The following is a 17904-nucleotide window of genomic DNA, read 5'->3' as shown; positions in this document are numbered from 1 at the left end:
GGCCTGGTGGAGAGCTGGGCAGAGGCAACCTTCAGGAGTCTGGCCCCTGGGCCTCTGAGCTGGAGAAGGAATAGGCATGATGGGAATCAGCCCCATAGCATGAAAGAGCCAGAGAGAGGCAGACAGAGGAGTCAAATCTACACTGACAAGCCTCTGAGGTTCCTGCTGTCTATGACTGCTTTAACCCTGGAAGCAGGAAACATGTCACAAGGCTTTTTATGAAACCCATCTGAATGAACTTTATGCTTTTAAGTCTGTGTTGCTCAAAATTTGATATGAGTGACTAGGAATACCTGAGAATGCACCAGGGGTGTCAATGTGCTAAAGATCCTGAGAGCAGCAACTGTATTTAAATATTTGAAGAGAAAAATGATATTAAATATTAATAAATTTATAAAGATAAATTATGATATTAAAATCAAAGCAGATCAGTAGGAGGCTAAATTTGTGTGAATTTTTATGGTAGAACAGAAAATGGTGAAAAACGTTCATCTTACAGAGGGACCTCCTGTCTATAGTCCTCTCTTCTTGCAGACAATGTGGTTAATGTGAATGTTTGAGAAACAAAACTGAAGGCGGTAGGAACCTGGAACAATCTTCAGGTGGGAAGTGACCTGGGTTATCCAGAAAGATTACCCTGCAATGCCGGCAGGTAAGGTCACATATGGGCAGGTGAGGCTGTGGCTGAGGCAGTCATGAGGTGACAGGGGTGAGACTGAGTGATGCTCCCACACTTGTGCCCCATAGAGAAGCAGGGCTTTGCCCACTGATAGCCCAAACAGTATACTCTGGTTGAACAGGTGTCATGGAGGCCACCTACCCACACCCCACCCAGCCCATACTCACAGGTGGTAGCTGGACTGTCCAGGTACCAATGACACTGAGAAGAGGTGCACTGGCTCCCTATCATCTTGTATCTGAAGCCGGATGGGCCGCCTCAGTCCCCAGGCAATGTTGAGGAGCCCCTCGATGATCAGAGCCCCTTCTGCCTGTGGAAACCTACACAGGTCAGTCATTTCCCCCAAAGGAAACGCCCTCAGGAGTCACTGCCTAACCTCCCTCAGCCCCTTAGGACCTAGCCCTCTGGACATGGGATGCCCGGGATACTCAAGCCCCCAAACACACCACCTCCTACTTGGGATCCTGCCCTGGTGGAAACCCATAAACTTCTACATAATCCAATGCACAAGTCCACAGGATCAACCAAATGAAGCCTGGAGCATATTTTTCCACTAGCTGGCCCTCACCTGGCCAAGGGAACAACTGGGGACAGTGTGGCTGAGTCAGGTGTTCCACAGGAACCCAAATGCTGTACAATGGTATGTCACTCAGGGAAGGAAATGTGGTCTAGGGAAGCACAGTGTGTCAACATCAAGGTGACACAGGGTGCCTCTCCACCCACAACTGTGCCTGGGTCAGGGTCCCATGGTCACCAGGTCCTACTGGGAACATGTTGAGGGTGCTGATTCCACATCTACCAGAACAGAGGTGGCAACTCCTCAGAGCTGGGTCTCAGCCTCACCTTCTCTCCACATTGTTCCCATTAGTGGCTGAACCCACCACCAGATTTCTAAGCTGGCTTCTTTTCTGAAGGCCTGTGTTGCTTTTCTCACTACCTGAGACATGGCCTGCCCCATGTCCAACATGGGCACGTACACTCAGAATACCCATTAGCTGCCCCATTGGCCCATGCACAGCAGCTGAGTCAGTCCTTCAATGAAGTAGCCAGAACTGCTGCACCCTAGCTCAAACCCTGCAGTGTCCTTCTACTCCCTCAAAGGAAAAACAAGGTCCATCCCTTGGGGTCTGCCAGACCCCAGGGTCCAATGACTTCCTCCCACAAGGGCCAGTTATGTGGGTCCCTTGCTGTTTGTCTCCTGAGTGTGTCCAGCACACTTCTTCTGCAAAGACTTTGCACATGCTGTTCCTTCCACTGGGATCACATAGCCACCATCTGTTCAGATCCCTACAAATGTCCCCTCTTAGAGAAGACACTCCTGACTACTCTGCCACGGAGGCAACTGAACTTTTCTTTGCAGCTGCTATCAGTACCTGAAATGACAGCACCTATATACTGAGCATGTGATTGTCTCCCTCACTGGAAGGAAAGCTCTAAAATGGAGTTATTTTGTTCATTGCTATGCACTCTGTGCCTAGAGCAGTCGCTGGTACATGGGAACACTGATTAGATACCTGGGAACGAGAAAACAAACAAGTTCTCATTTGAGAGCATTACATCTGGAAAGTAGCAAAACGAGGAAGCTCCACACTGTCCTTGGTCCCAGACCAATGTGGGTACATATCACCTTGGAGCAGGCTTAAGTATCCCTGACTTAGCTGCATCTAGGCTAAGCCCTGCATTACCATGCCTGGTGAAGCCTCCTCATAGGTTTAGGCTCTGGGTTCTTCCAGAACCAGCACTAGGCTCGAGTGTCTTGGAGTTGCAGGGTGCCGGTGTAATACAGTGGGGAGATGCTTCTAGGTGGTGGTAGCAAATCCTAGGGCTATCCCTCACAGCAGTCTGGGCCTGAGGTGCCCAGGAGTTGTGCCCAACCCACCCCCCAACCAGGCCTTGCAGAGTGCAGAGTACACATTTTCAGTGTCTCCCACAGGCACAAACACTTGTTCCAGGCTGGCAGCTAGGCCAGACCTCACACACCAAGCTGTTTTCCTCTGAGAGCCTTCCTGAATGCTGCTATTTTGGGCCCTCATGACAGGAACTGATGGCTATTGGAAAGGTATAAAAGCTGCAGGGCCTCAAACTTTGCCAGATAGCTCAGGAAGGCTTCTGCTCTGGACCGTGGCACATCGTCCTCACTGTCCTCCTCCTGAAAATCTGACCCCAGACACAGGGCTCTGACTGCTGGAACCCCACCCCTATGCCCCAAGTTTCTTGGCAGCTTCCCTTGGACTGCCCTTGCTTATCCAGTATCTCCACTACCCCTAGGTCCTCTCAGTTACAGGTAAGAGAAGGCAACTGCCCTCTTGATTTGAGATAAAACAAAAAGGCTTTGTGTATCTTCTAGGGCGGTCCTCAGCCTGGGATTTGCAAGACCTCAGTGTGGATTAGAGATCAGGGTGCAGTTAAAGGTAGTGACAGTATCTGTAGGGGGCTTTATATCCTAAAGGGATTTCACATGAAGTGTCATTCATGTGTTTCTCACAACACCCCTGTGAAGCAGGTATTTACAGTCCTGTTTTATGAATGAGTAAGTAGAGGCTTGGAGAGGTGACATTGCTAAAGGTCCCCAAATCAGGAAGTGGTAGAGCCTGGTTTTAAACCTAGGTTTCCTCTGACTTCAGTCTGTTAGGCTAGGTTCTCTTATTTGCACAGGTTCTTAAAATACAGTAATGATAGAGTCTTAAGTACATAGGCTTTTAATGTTGGCAGAAAGGATGGGCCAAGGGGTTTGAGCCTAGTCTTAAAATTGTTCTTAGGCAGCCTCAGCTGGGGCAGGGGCTGGGGAAACAGGAGTGGCATGGCAGACTCTCACCCTTAGTTCTCTGTCAACCAACAGGTTGCTGCTTCCCTGTGGTCGGCAGCCATGAGGTCCTGGCTTCTGCTTTCTGTGGTCTATGTGCCCACAATCTGGTAGAGGTGGGAGGAGATGCTGCCTGTGGGGCCTGGGCAGGAATCCCTGGCTTCCCTCAGCCTGGATGACCACATGAAGTCCACTTGTCAGCTGGTGCAGCCCACCTCAGAGCTGAAAGAGGATACAGTCAAGGCCCAACCCAGCAGACCCCACTGGCTAGCTCAGGCATGCAAAAAGAGCTACCTTACTGGGTCCCTACAGGATACCACCACTCGCTTCAGCAGCCAGCATCCCCCACTGCCTAGGGCTAGTACTGCCGATGTTCTGGACTGGCTCTTTGGTCAGTCCCAGGAAAGGCAGATGAGATGGAGGGACCTGCCAAGGAGGACTGGTCTCTCTGTTGAGCCCTGGGGTCCTCACAGACAGATGAATAGCAGCAAGGTCTTGGGAAGGCTCAGAGGGAAACTCTGTGATCCCAGGGCACCTAAGCACTATCTGGTGAGACCATTAAGGGACTAGAACCAGGGTTCCCAGACTTCCTGGCAACCCTTCCAGGCCGCAGCTCCACCCCTCCAGGCCCAGCCCCAGTAATGTTCTCAGAACTCTCTATTTGCACCTCCCAGTTATCCACTAACTCTGACCGCTCCCCAATAAAGGCTTCTGCACAGAGCAAGCTGGTCTGTTTCACTTCTCCATTTCCCAGGTCTTTGGGAGGGAAATGAGTTTCTGCAAGGTCTGCCTGCTCTTAACAATTTGTAGTGAGACCCTACTCTGAACAGTAAGAACAGCCTATTGCACATGATGTCATGTTACTGGTCCCATTTGCATTGCTCCTTACAGGCCGATCACCTTGGGTAAGTTACTTAATACCTCTGTTTCTCAGTTTTCTCATGGGTGGAATGGGAATAATTAATGGGAACTGCTTCTTAGGCTGCTCTCAAGAGTAAATGGGATAAAACTCAGACATATCATGGGTGCATGTTACAAGCCTATACATGAAATAGCTACTGCCTATGTGGGGAAATGAGGTTGGGGCAAGAAGTGAGATCTCTACCCCCAGTAGTTTCAGAGTGAGACTGTGGGTGCTCTCAAGTCAACCCCCTGGCCTCCACCTTCAGAGCCTAGGTTCTATGAGGCCCAAGAGAAAACACGGGGTCTCAGCAAATGACCTCACTGTGTTTTGGGGGAACCTGTCACTGCTGTATTGGGGGGTACCTCAGTGGCTCCAGCTTACAAATCCTGTTGTATTATCAGGAGTGTTTTCCCCAGGCTAAGGGCCAAGATAGAACCTGCACCAGCTCAGCCTGAAGGGTGCCAAATGACTAGACCAGGTGATCTTGTCCCCTCCTATCTCTACCCTTTCCTGCTTCCACCCAGGGACCTCAACTGTGGGGTGCAGAGTGTTGTCCAGCTGCTCTGTTCTCAGGCAAGTCCAGGGGTCAAGGCCTCACTCCACATATCCTTAGACCCAGATCATCTTGGGCCAGTCCTTGGTCCCCCAGAAACTGGCAAAACTCCATTTCTTGGAGGAATCTGGCAAACAAGGAGGTGAGGGTGAAAATTAGAGGAGAGGGAAGATTTCCCTCCTCAGAGAGGTAGGTGACACATCAGAAAACTCAAAAGAATCAGGCCTGAGAACCTGTCACCCAGTTCCCTTGGGCTGGGCCACAGTTGGCTGACCCTGGTCAGAGTACAGGGACAGGGAGGAGAGAAGGACAGAGCTGGGGCTGCAGCTAAGCTCACAGCCTGCCTCAGCTTCCTCTACCTCCTTGGTCTGTGGACTATCAAACTTTATTTTCTTTCTTTCTTTTTTCTGAAAGCTATTTTTAATCTTTTTTTGACTTTCAAAATGTCATCTGTCTTCTTTTATGTGTTCTGTAAGGAGGCAGAATGTAAACCATACATTTAAAAGAATAAGTTTCAGACAAGCAGTTTCCTTATTTTTGAAATGGGGACACTAACACCTGTTTTTTTATACTTTATAACAGTTGGGGAAACTAGACAGATTAACTTAGAGATGGAGTTATAAGCACTGCATACAAATGTTTGCATCTGTCACACCAGCTATGTCAATGGTTGGCTCAAACTTCTCTGGCAAGATCTGTGTGGGTGTGCCTTCAGCCAGAGTGTCCTTAGGACACTCTGAGGGGAGGGTTGATCTACTGAGTGGGAGCTTGGCTGGTGACTGGATGGAGGCTCACTGGGCTTAGCCACACTGCAGCTCCCCTGCAAGGTAGCATGAAACCAGGCAGAGGGAGGGAATTAGGCTGACCTGGCCAATTCTCCCAAAGCTCAGGGACCACAATACTGTATCTGGGGGTGAGGAGACACTGGGGTTCTGGTATCCTCTGCTAATGTCTCTCAATGTAAAAGAAATTAATGGTACCCTCGAAAAGTGCCAGAAAAGAAAATGAATGCAGGGCTGAGGAAGGGGGTTCTGGCATTCAGTGTCCTAAGCTCCTGACTTCCAGGACTGAACAGCCTCGAGAAAGTCCTCGTGGTAGGGGTGAGTCCTCCCACCACTATTGGAGAGAAGGACACAATGTCCTACCTGGGGGCAGGGGCAGGCTAGGATGATTTAGGAGTTCCAGGGAATATGTCCATGGCCAAGCACTCATACAGGGGCCAGTGGTCTATCAAAAGCCCATAATTACTTTTCTTAGGCTCTGCAAAGTGCTTGTGGTTGAGGGTAGAGACTGGGTGCAGTGCCTGACCAGGGCCTCCAGGAAGAGCTTTTAGCCCACTGAGAGCTGAGCACAAGGTTGGGTCAGGGGGCCAGCTCTCAGAGGGGTCACACCTGCACACACCAGGACATGAAGGTCAATTAGTAATGAATTTACCCAAAGGTTGTCCATTTTTCTCTTGAGACACCAACTAGCCTGGTTAAAATGCTTTGCTATCTTTAAAAGGTGCAGATTGCTCCCAATTGCCCCTTTCATTATCCAATTGCACTTTTCATTATCCCAAAGGCAAGGTTCACAATAGAGGAAGCTAGTGTCTTGGCCTCCTAAGAGGGGAATCGTTACACCCAGCTCTTCAGGACATGTGCTCCAGTCAAGGCCCCTGGCCCCTGACTACTGACACACTTCATCTCTCCAAGTTCCATGGACCCTGGATAGGACGGTGGCAAAGTAGTTCCCTAAAACTGTAGCAGTCAGGCAGCAGTTGCTCCAGGGGAGGCCCAGTGACAAAAAAAGGAGGGATCTTCTTCAAGGGCCCCACTTGGCTCTGTGAGAGCACACCTGGTGCTGAGCCCTTCGGCAGCCTGAGGGCACCTTAAATGGGGTGCCAGATGGGGTGCCATACTTAATACTGCCAGTGGTGTTGCTATTTTGTAAACATCCATGCTCAGGTCTCAAGGCCACGCCAGCACTTTTACTTACTGCTGTGTCACCTTGCTTGACAGGCTCAAACTCCAAAAGCCTCAATCTCTGTCTGGAATATGGTGGCTCCTATGTTGCAAAGCTCTTGTATTACAAAAAATGAAATAGAGGTGAAGTGCCTGGTGTGTGTCTGCTGTGCCCTTGGGGCCTGCTGTGCCCAAGGAGAGGCTGACCAGAGGTGGCACTGCAGCAAATGCCTGGAATCATGAGATCCACAAGGCCCAAGAAGCCCCAGGTCTGCATTCTGAGAAACTGCACAGGTTCAAACGCTGAGTTGTGGGTAGGTTATGGGGGGACTTGGTGTCCTAGGAACCATTCATATGCTTCAGTGTCAGAACTCCATGCCTTCCATGCCTACAGCCTAACTCTTTGGTGGCTGTTGTCTCCCAAACAGGCACACTCCCTCAGGCTGGCACCCCCTTGGCTGCAGAAGTTTCCTGAAAGGTACTTTCCAGCTCCAGGGAGACCAAGTAGGACCCTCACACCTTTTTCAGGGTTGGGAACATTAAAATCCTTGCTGTAGGATGTTAACTTCCTTTGCTGGGGACTGTAAGGAGCACCTCTTACCACTGTGAGGTCTCCCACTTCTTCATGAGGACTGTCCCATCACACACAAACAGGTTTTTTCCCAGGTTCCCAGTTTCCGAGCTTCCCAGCCCAGCTCCCCACACAGCTGTTCCTTCAGAGGGGACTGTTGTAGGGAATCCCAAGTGCCAAGACCAAGCTCTTAGATCAGCAGATCTCAAAAGTGGCCTTCCTCCTGGATCTCCTGGAGGTCCTTTAAAACAGAGATGGGACGATGAAGAGTTTCTCACTCGTCAGGCCTGGAGGAAGAAAGGTGGTAAGAACTGCAGTTCTAACAAGTTCCCAGGTGATGCGGAAGCTGCAGGTGTGGGGACCACATGTTAAGAGCCACCATGATCTTAGATCAGTCCCTGAAAGGCCCAGAGCCAAGGAACAGGGCCCAGCCAGAAGACTCCACCCCGTAATGTCAACACAAGAACTGAGGTTGGCCCAGCTCCTCATTCAGCAGCACAGGTCATAACTGCCCAGAACACTGGAGCTCAGGATTCAGTCCAACTCACCCTAGGCCTGCTGGTTAGCCATCCAACTCCTATGCCCAGGACCACACAATGCCTGGCACAAGGGGTTCAAAACCAGTCAGGCAGGCAGGCCCAGCTCTGGGGGCTCCCACTAAAGTAAGAAAACAAGCAGTGAAACCAGAGACAACAGGGCAGTGGGATCAGAGACCTGCCATAGCAGGAGGGAGCTTGGTCAGGTGGGGTTGTGTAAGAGAGGCCACTCTGCAGAGGGAAGAGCATTAGCCAAGGAGCACTTCACAGAACAAAGTAGGGAACAAGTTATCAGGGGTGGCCCAGGCCGCATGCCATTGAGGTGGAGTGTGAGGTTTGTACCAATCAGGTCATCACATACAGCCCAGCACTGCCTGGACCAGAAGCCAGCAGCTTCCCCCTTGTCCAGGCTCCTGAACTGTGTGACAATGGCTTGGCTTGGCTGACTGAGTATCTTAGGTGGTTGAGCAATGCGGTCTGGCAGGTGGGTTTCAGTTGGCTCTCCTTTGTGCCATTGACAGATGATGGCCAGTTGCTCACAACTTCCTGGACATTGGGGCTCATCCTGTAGTCCACAGGTGGCAAACAAAAGGCCCAAGGGCCAAATCTGGCCCTCCACCTTGTTTTATCGGGCTCTGCATCTTGTTTCTACCCAGTGGCAGTGCTGAGTTCTCACTTAATTGTTAAGGAGTAGTTATATTTGTACAGTCCTAAAATTACATTTGGCCCTTTGATGGCAACTGTGAGGCTGATGTGGCCCCTGGCGAAAATGAGTTTGACACCTCTGCTCTAGTCTGAGAACTGCAGAAGGATGTGTGGCTGTTTGGCTACAGAGGATGAAGATTAATGAGCAGTGGCTTCCACCTGGATGAGGTGTCTGTGTGTTGATGGGGGCTTCAATTGCCCATTGTCATGTTCAACAACACAAGGGGAGCTCAGAGGCTGCTACCTCTCATCAGATGCTGACAGGCCAGAGAAAGTCTAGGAGTTACCTGATCTCAACTTTGGAAACCCAACCCAAATAAAACCTTACCACAACAAGACTTTACAAATAAATTGAGTCAGACCAAGGTGGGGTCCCAATTCCCTAACCTGGGTTCCCTTGTGAAAGGTCTGAAGGTTCTAGATGGTGGCAAGACTAGGCCTCTACTTGATTTGCTCAGTGAGGGGCTCCCAAGCCTGGGCCCTGCTGGTCATTCCCTGGAGTCCTACAGACATGTTTTGTTTATTCCACATGGGATTTTGAAGGTTGGGAAATTCCACATGAAATTGCAGATAGCTAGCTTCTTTTGAAATATCAGAAAGGGTCTGAGTGTGCCAGGCCACATTCCTGCACAGCATCAGTGGGTTTGATTTGATGGGCAGCAGTGGCCTACAGGTGGGACCCATGCTCTCCCATGTTCCCCACTCCCTATACCAGCCCTGCCTTTCACATTTGAACCTGCCTGGCTCTGTGAGCATTCTTTGGGGAGATCTCCTCCATTTCAAGCATTCCCTCTTATGTTTATTCTGATTGACAATTGACAGGCACAGAGACTCCTTTCACACCTCAATGGCCCTGTGAACTTGGGCACACCAGAGTTCCTTATTTGTGCTGTGGGATGGGTGGTCTCAAAGATTTCAAACTCCAATGTCCTGGCAATTCACCTAGACAAAAGTTCCAGCTGGAAGGAGAAGGTCCACAAGATGATTTCCACCACTCTGAATTTTCACAGGAAAATTCTGACCTTCTGCACCCCTTTTAGGGACCTGACAGAGAGTTCCTGGCTGCTGGTCACCTGGTCCCCAACTCAGAAGACAGGTGACCTCATGATTCATTATCCAAATACTCTCTTCTGAGAGTAAAAGGGATGGTTTTAATAACTACCCTGAAATAACAGGTATAAACCAGGACTGTTTTCTGCAAATGGTGGGTAAATGGTGATTCTATGAAAGAAGAAAATAAACTGGCCTTACCTCTCGGTGTCTCAGCTGAAAGCTTCTGCCCTCATGGTAGCAGTTGTAGGTTTTCAGCAGGGTTAAGAGCTCTGACCTAATAAAGGAAAGGCACACACATACTTCTGGAGTGTGACCAGGCTTTTTTTTTTAACTGACATTTATAGTTAATTTCAAAATTTGAGCAGCAATAGCCTCAGTTTCCTCATTTGCAGAATAGGCATAATAGTACATGTCATGAATGGTCACACTAATTGGTTAAGAGACCAGATTGCCACTGGACACATGCCTTTCAGTCTTCTTGAGGATGTTACTCATCAGTCCTCATGGAAGTCATAGGGGTGGAAATTAGAGGGAAGTGAAACTCACAGATGGACCAAATCATTGTACCTAGGGCATTTGCACACTTTCATTATTGTGGGTAAAATTTCCTGACAGACTCCTTGTATTTTACTCGAGTCACTTCCTCAAATAAATCTCGGGCTTGGATTACCGACATTTTAAAGCCTCCTGCTTTCCCCCCCATTATCAATATTTCCTACAAGGGTCTGGTATGGCTGCTTGTCGGGGTACCATCAGGGAAGCCTGTCTCTTTCCCATCCCGACTTCCTGGAGGTATGATCAAGGGATGAAGATGTGAGTGGTGAGTAAGACCCCAGAGGCCCTAGGGAGGTCACTCTGCCCAAATGCTTTCTCCTCAGAATAAAAGGCAAAGTCACACTTGTGCCTTGGCTGGGGTGTGGCAGAGAAAAGACAATGACAGCTGCCTGTACCCAAGCTGGGCAGCACCATTCAGTAGACATAAAATGTGAGTCACAGATATAATTTTTAATCTTCAGTAGCCACACAATACAAGGAAAAATTAAATAGGTGAAGTTAGTTTTAATAACACATGTCATTGAACCCAATATATCTAAAATAGTATCATGTCAACATGTAATCTATATACAAATATTAATGAGATCTTGCTTATTATTTTATTTTGTAAGAAGTGCTTTCCCCTTGGAGCATCTTTTATATGAATGACACTTCTCTAGCCACAGATCATGTACTCCGTAGCCACACCTAGCTGGTGGTTCCCCTGCTAGATAGCTTAGCTCTAGAACTTTCTCAGGTAGCAGGTGGTGGCCTTCACTGTGATGGAACAATCCAAACTGTGGGTGAGCAACACCACTCTGTAATGTGGGGGTGATGGTAACTTACAGGGAAAGGGGTTTATAATGTCATGACAGCAACAAAGCAGGATTCAATGTTGCATGTTCACTGTGCTTGAAGCATGTGCACGCTGAAACAAAATGGTTAGGATACATACATGAAATTAATCATGCTGTGGTGATTATGACTTTTCCCAAAATGGTAGTTAATGTTGTTCTTATAAAATTTAAATAAGAAAAATGATGGTATGGTAGCATTGTGAAATGATACACAATGGAATGCCATCTGTTTTCTTAGGGTCTCTAATAAGAGGACCCCAGGGTGCGGGGCTCCAGGGAACCAGTCCACATCCAGCAGGTGGCTTATCCTCAGGATGGCAGATAGGAGGTCCCAAATTAGAAAATATTTAGACTCAGAATTCAAAAAGCAAGATAAAATGATAACTATACTTTTTAAATGAATTTTAAAATGAATTTTAAAATGTTTAGGATACTTTTTAAATGAATTTTAAAAAGTATCCTAAACATTTTTATGAGAGTTAAAACAGAGTAAGCAAAGTTAAAAATTATTAAGTTAATAACATATACTTCATCAGTAAAAATTCAAAACTCATTTTGAGTGTTTTTTCTTTAATTGTTTAACATATAATAAGAGTGTTATTATTGCTCCAGTTATTTTTATTTGTTTTTCAGTACTGCTCTAGTTTTTAAGTAAATACCATTTCTGCAGAATCACATTGAGTATTGTCACTTTCCTGCTTTTGTGGACCAGAGGGGAAGAGGTCAAACCCACATTCTGAAGAGATCCTCGATTTCCAAAGAGACAGGCTTCAGAGATGACAATGACAACAACAACAACAACAACAACAACAACAACAACAACAACAACAACAACAATGTTCTCCCATCACTCTCCCTGGAGCAGGCACACCTCATATCTGTGAAAAGTGCCCAGAATCCCTCCATCCAAAGGCTGCCTATGGAGTGGGGTGGGGCTGGGGGGCGGGCACAAGGGGACCATAGGCATGTAGCTCTCCCAGAACAAGGGGACCATAGGCATGGGGGGCGGGCACAAGGGAACCATAGGCATGTAGCAGGTCCTTACTTTAGAATGGATTTGTTGTCATTGACAGGCACTTGAGAACTGTGTGGACAATCTTCCTTCATCTTCTCCTCCTGTCTGCAGACTCGGAAGTTACCTGCCAGAAAGACCAGGAAGGGCAAGCAGACAGGTGAGTGGGAGAGCAATGGCTAGTGCAGCACTCAGAGCCCTGGTGTGGAGGCCAGCAGCCTGGTCTCACCTTGCACTTCCCCACGTTCCCAATCCTTCATTCCCTTGTCTCCACCTCACTCCTACTCTCTGGCAGAAGACGACCACAGCTGAAGGGTCAGGCCCAGAGGACTTAGTGGAATTCCATGCATGTGACACACACACATAAGCCAAGTGGTCCCTGGTGGGCCAAGGTCAGAACTGCCAAGTCAGCTGTTCCAAGCCCAACAGCCCCATTCCAAAAACTCCTCTCCATAATACCTAGGAATCAGGATCAGTCTTCTAAATGTTTCAGATCAAGTGCTTCCTTCCCTCCGCTGGGACACCCTGAATAATGGTTTCTGTCGCAATTATTCCTCCAAACCTCCAAAGTAGGCTTACCTTCTCCATTTCCACTGAGCCCACGGTGGGTGGTCCCATGGCTGCCATTGGGGTTGACACACCTGGGCCAGCTATCCTAATGATGGCTTAATAGGTACCATGTTCACTACTTGCCACAGACTGTGTGGAGCATTTTCTGTGAATTATAGCAGGTCCTCGAATAACATTGTTTCATCAAGTGCTACAACATTGATGAGATGCTGTAAGAACTTAACTCTCATTTATATCATTTAGCCTACTGTGAAATTGGTTTCTTTAGATGTTGTTTTGCTTAAAATCATAGAACCTATTGCCAACATTAAGTGAGGGTTTACTGTATTTTGTTTACTCCATACAACATTATGAAGTAAATATCATCCTATTACTATTTTATGGATGAGAAAACATGAACAGAATTTAACCACTTTGCCCAAGATTCCCAGTAATTGAGGCAAAGCCACTGTTTGAACATAAGCACTTAGAGCCCATATAAGATAGATCTTAGAGCCCATATCTTTAATTGTTCTCTTAAGTCCTTTTCTATAATATATTGATCTTGGACAGCGACTTAACCCCTTGAGGAAAGAGTGAAGATAGGGAATATATAAAATGGAATGACTTTAACTAAGCTGTGAAAATTGCTAACATTGTGAAAACTGAAGCATGAGAAAAGATTCCATTCTTCTTCTAACTAGCCCAGGAACTTAAACTTTTTGGAACTTTCTAGTCCTGTGTCAATGCCTGGACATACATCTAGGCCTCTAGGTAACCCTCTAATTACTCTCTGAAGGACTCACATATACATCAACCTGACATCTGTTATCCAGACCACTGGGACATGACCAGATCTCCTTGCACCCATGTTCCAGATGACCCGACATCCTTCACCCTGTTATTTGACTGATTACTATCCCAGAGCAATCCTAGAGCTAAGAATGCATGACTGATAATTTTCAAGAATGCACTTTTGCTATAAAAACTTTTAACTTTTCTTTCTTCTTTGGAGCACTTCTGGGCTTTTGCCTAACTATGTTTCCAGTCTGCAAAGTCCAAGACCCTTGAATAAATCCTTATCTATTTTTCTAGCAAAGTTTTCTAACTATTTTTGAGTTTAACACCTCTGAGCCTTCCTTTTCTCATCTATACAATGAGGTAATCTCTGCCCAGCAGGATTATTAGTGGATCCACACAGGAAACTATCTATGTCTCTTCCCACTCACAACCTGGAAAGGTTTGTGGAGCTTCTCAAAAACTCCAGGTTGCTCTGATAAGTGTAAATTCACTGGAACTTTCTTGTTGTCTTGTTGGCATCTTTTGCACTGATTCTTACTTCTTTAACTTTTTCCACATTACTCCAGCCGAGGACACTTTTAATCAAGGCCCTTTGTGTGTTGGGCAGTGAGCAATAACTTCACACAGTCTCTACAATTTTGACCCTGCCTCTACCTCCATTCTTTCAAATAGCAACTGGGAATCAAAGGGATTAGAAAATCCTGGGAGGTGGCACAGACAGGGTGTATAGCCTGTCTTTCACACTGAGAGTGGTTCCTTCACAAAATCCCTACATCTGCTCATACAAACCTGGCTCAGTCACATCTTCTTGACCTGTATGCGTGCAAATGTTACTGTGGGTCCACCTGTTGTTCTATTACTATCCTCGAAGTAGAGCCTGCCACTGCACAGTGCTTTGTCCCCTTGGGCACTGACTCTCACAGATCCAGCACACCCTCCTCCTGCTTGCTTGACACCACTAACAGCCAAGATGAGCCTTCTTCTCTGTTGGAATTAGCACTTGATTCTGGAAGCAGGGGACACAAGGTTGGTATGGAAAGGGGGAATTATTTGATGGAGGTGGGCTTCTCAGTGACCTCAGAATCATTCTATAAATACCTCCCCTTCTACCTTTGTCTAGAGTGGGGCAAATCTCAGCCTGAAGAGAGGGAAGGTTCCCAGCTGTAGCCAGCACAAGGCCCTACCCCTATTGGGCACCATGGGGCTTGATGAGGGGACCCCCTGCTGAATTCTTCTAGGCCCATTTCAAAATAGGGTTTCATTTCCTCAGCACCACAGTTCTGGGAAAAACATGACATGTCAGGTGTCCCCTCTGGGTTCTTCCTCAAATACCTACTACAGAGAAGCTGGCTTAATTCTGGGTGTAAGGCTGGGTGTCTGGGGTTCTCATTTAATGCTGTTTCTGTGGGCACATGACATAAGGATATCTTGCTTGACAACCTCAATACAGAAGGGCTGCATTTACCCAGAACAGGAGGTGGTTTTTCTCTTGCCTTCCTCTTTACTGGGCTTCTCTCCCACTCCTCCCCACTTGCTGCTCTGAGCTCTAGCCTTCCTGAGCTGCTCCCTGTTTCCCTAAAAGGCTCTGTGGCTTTTCCTCCATTTGGGCTTTCATGGTGCTGTTGTCTACTCAGAACCCAGCCTTCTCCCTGTCCTCTGCCCTGACGTTAGCTTCTCCAGAAGTTGTTCCTCTCATGCCCTGCTCCTGCCCCCAGTTCCCACTTGTTTTGACTCCCTTGGGAGAAGAGGAGTGCAGTGCTTCAGGGATGCTGCTTTTCTGCCCTGTTTCCAGCATCAAACACAAGACTGGCACATTGCAGGAGGTTCATAAATAGCTGTTAAATTATTAGATGAATACAAAAAGCCCCATGGGTACCCAACAAATCAAATTTTCCAGAGTTGTATATATATAGTTGGAATAAAACATATAAATGTCTCCAGGGCCAGGGAAGTGATCCAGCTGAGACACTGGTCAGTGGCATTCACGATGAGTTGGGGAACACATCCCTTCTCTAGAGGGGCAGCTCTTATGGTGTTTCAGGAGAAGCCAGACACCTGGGTTTTTACTGGCTATTTTTCACTATCTAAAGCTGGGGGACTGGCAAAGACAGTGACTGGCCCTGTGACTATGTGATGGCTCACATTCTCCAGCCCTTGCAGTTGTGGGGCCACATGACTAACTCTGCAAATGGAAGTGCAGTGTGTCATTTCCAGGTCAGCTCAGGTGAGCCACTGCAAACTTGCAGCTCTCCTGTCCCCTGCTACCCTAAAAGTCACATGTCCCAACTGGTGCATCTTCCTGATGGGCAGTCTGTGATTTCCTGGGTGGACTAGGCACTCCATGGATTGGGAAAGAGAAATCAGCCTCTGCTGTGATAAGCCCCTGATCTTTCAAGGATTTGTCAGTGCAGTATAACCTAGACTATCCTACTGGAGTACATAATTCCAATGGAGATTATATATATGTATATATATCTCCAGACAAAACACACTTGCAAGACAGATAGATGCCCTTGGTGGGGCTCCAGTTTGTGATTTCTGATTCATGACATGACTCAGTTTATAATACTTTCATTCTCCCACAGCATGTGGGGAATATGCTGCTCATTTTGCTCTATGTAGTAGGAACACATAGGTGGATTTCTCTGCAAGTCAGGCAATGACTAGTTATGAAAAGAAGATGTTTCCTACAGAGTTCTCGGCTCGGAGCTGCTAAAGTACCATGTGTCTTCAAATGCATGTATTTTCTTTAATTATATATTTTTAAGATTTTATTTATTAATTTTTACAGAGAGAAAGGAAGGGAAGGAGAAAGAGAGACATAAACATCAATGTGCGGTTTCTTCTTGTGCACCCCCTACTGGGGACCAAGCCTGCAACCCAGGCATGTGCCCTGATTGGGAATTGAACCAACTACCCTTTGGTTTGTAGGCTGGCACTCAATTCACTGAGCCACACCAGCCAGGGCTGCATGTATTTTCTTCTCTGAGCCTTAATTTTCTCTTCTGTAAAATGGAAATATTGACCTATGATAGGATAGAAATTTTCTCAACTGTAGAACTCTGTTCAAATGAACATTATACCAAATCAGATGAAAGGGGGCTGCTTTTGTTGTGTGAGGTGGGTTGCAGGGAGCCCCATCCAGTGCCTTACCTAGGGCTCTGGATAATACTATTTGCAAAGCACTGGGCTGGGTATCACATGAGCTCTTCCTCACATTGGTTTTCAGTAGTGTTTTACCCCTGAGAGGCTGCAAATTCAATGGCTATGACTAAGGTGCTGAGTGTCTCCAACTGGAGTTGGGTAGCATCATCTGGGGGAAGCTGTGCAGAAGAAGGAATCAGAAGGAAAGAGAAGTAAGGTCCTGGATGGCAGATGGCATAGTGAAGGGAGAAAGGGGGAGGTGGGGCAAAGGGTAGGTGGCTTAGTTTACAGGGTCAGAGAGTGAGGTCTTGATAGCAGACTCAAGAGTTAGAAAATTTTAGTTTAAGGTAAAAAGTTATAAGCCTAGCAAGTAATGGATATGTTAAAGCTTTTGTTTCAGAAACTACAGATAAGGCCCATCCTGGCTTCTGGGAAAACAGCTGACCTCCTGGGGCACTCCTAAAGATTACTGCCCGAGGACAACTGGTGGCATCCCAGCCTTTGTGTTCCAGGGAGAGACAGAGGACCACCTGCCCCAGCTAACAGTTAACTGCCCAGGACAGGAATGTTGCAGCTTCTTTCACGTAATCCTCCCTGAATCTCAAAGTCCTCACTTTGAGAAAAGATAAGATGATCTGTTAGGGTATGAACCCACCATCTTCTCAGATCACTGGCCATCACATAGAGTACCCATAGGTTCAATCACTGTCATTGCTTATTGGGTTTGGTAGTGACAGGCAGCCTGAATGCTGGTGTCTTCTGGTTTCAGTCTGCTATCTCAGGTGAAGGTGGCAAGTAAGCAAGGCTTGCAGGAGGCAATGAAGGGTCCACTTCAGCAAAGCGGGGGTCTTCCAACACTAAGCTGGGTTTCCAGCCTTATGGGGTGGGAACCTTGGTCCCACAGAAAAACAGTCTCTCCTTTGAGAGAGACACATATCTCTGTGTCCTCTGGCACTCATTATCTGTGTGGCTCTAAGCAAATCACATAGTTTAACTAGTTTACATGTTCCAACTCTTCACCAGACATAGGCAACAACTCCATCTCCTTCAGTTCTGGTCCTGAGCTATGGGGTCACTCAGAGAATTCAACTTCCTGACTTTACACTGTGCATTTATGTCCCTTTTATCAGACTGAAGGTTGAGAGGATTATTATTTATTTTAACAATCCCAGTGTTTTGTTGAGCCTTAAATTGAAATGCACATATACCTAAGGAGTGTCTTAGAGGTAATTTGAATGAGAGCTTCAAGGGAGAGAGAGA

At 47.2% G+C, this 17904-nt stretch overlaps 2 protein-coding genes across 2 annotated transcripts in view; one reads left to right on the top strand and one right to left on the bottom strand.

Moving 5' to 3' along the window:
• RASSF4 (Ras association domain family member 4) overlaps positions 1–17904 on the bottom strand; it is a 103948-nt gene that overhangs the window by 8341 nt on the left and 77703 nt on the right. Inside the window, 3 exon segments of the mRNA XM_045841996.1 lie at positions 847–989; positions 9946–10021; positions 12184–12277. Coding sequence (XP_045697952.1) covers positions 847–989; positions 9946–10021; positions 12184–12277 — 313 coding nt within the window.
• DEPP1 (DEPP1 autophagy regulator) lies at positions 3546–4052 on the top strand. Its single transcript, XM_045841995.1, is given in 1 exon segment — positions 3546–4052. A coding segment is annotated over 1 exon segment (507 nt).

The sequence above is a fragment of the Phyllostomus hastatus genome, unplaced genomic scaffold (assembly GCF_019186645.2).
Source record: "Phyllostomus hastatus isolate PE091 unplaced genomic scaffold, TTU_PhHast_1.1 phas_contig_38, whole genome shotgun sequence".
In the NCBI taxonomy this organism is placed as follows: Eukaryota; Metazoa; Chordata; class Mammalia; order Chiroptera; family Phyllostomidae; genus Phyllostomus; species Phyllostomus hastatus.
Note: the sequence above shows the minus strand (reverse complement) of the source record. Positions and strands in the feature narration are given on the sequence as shown.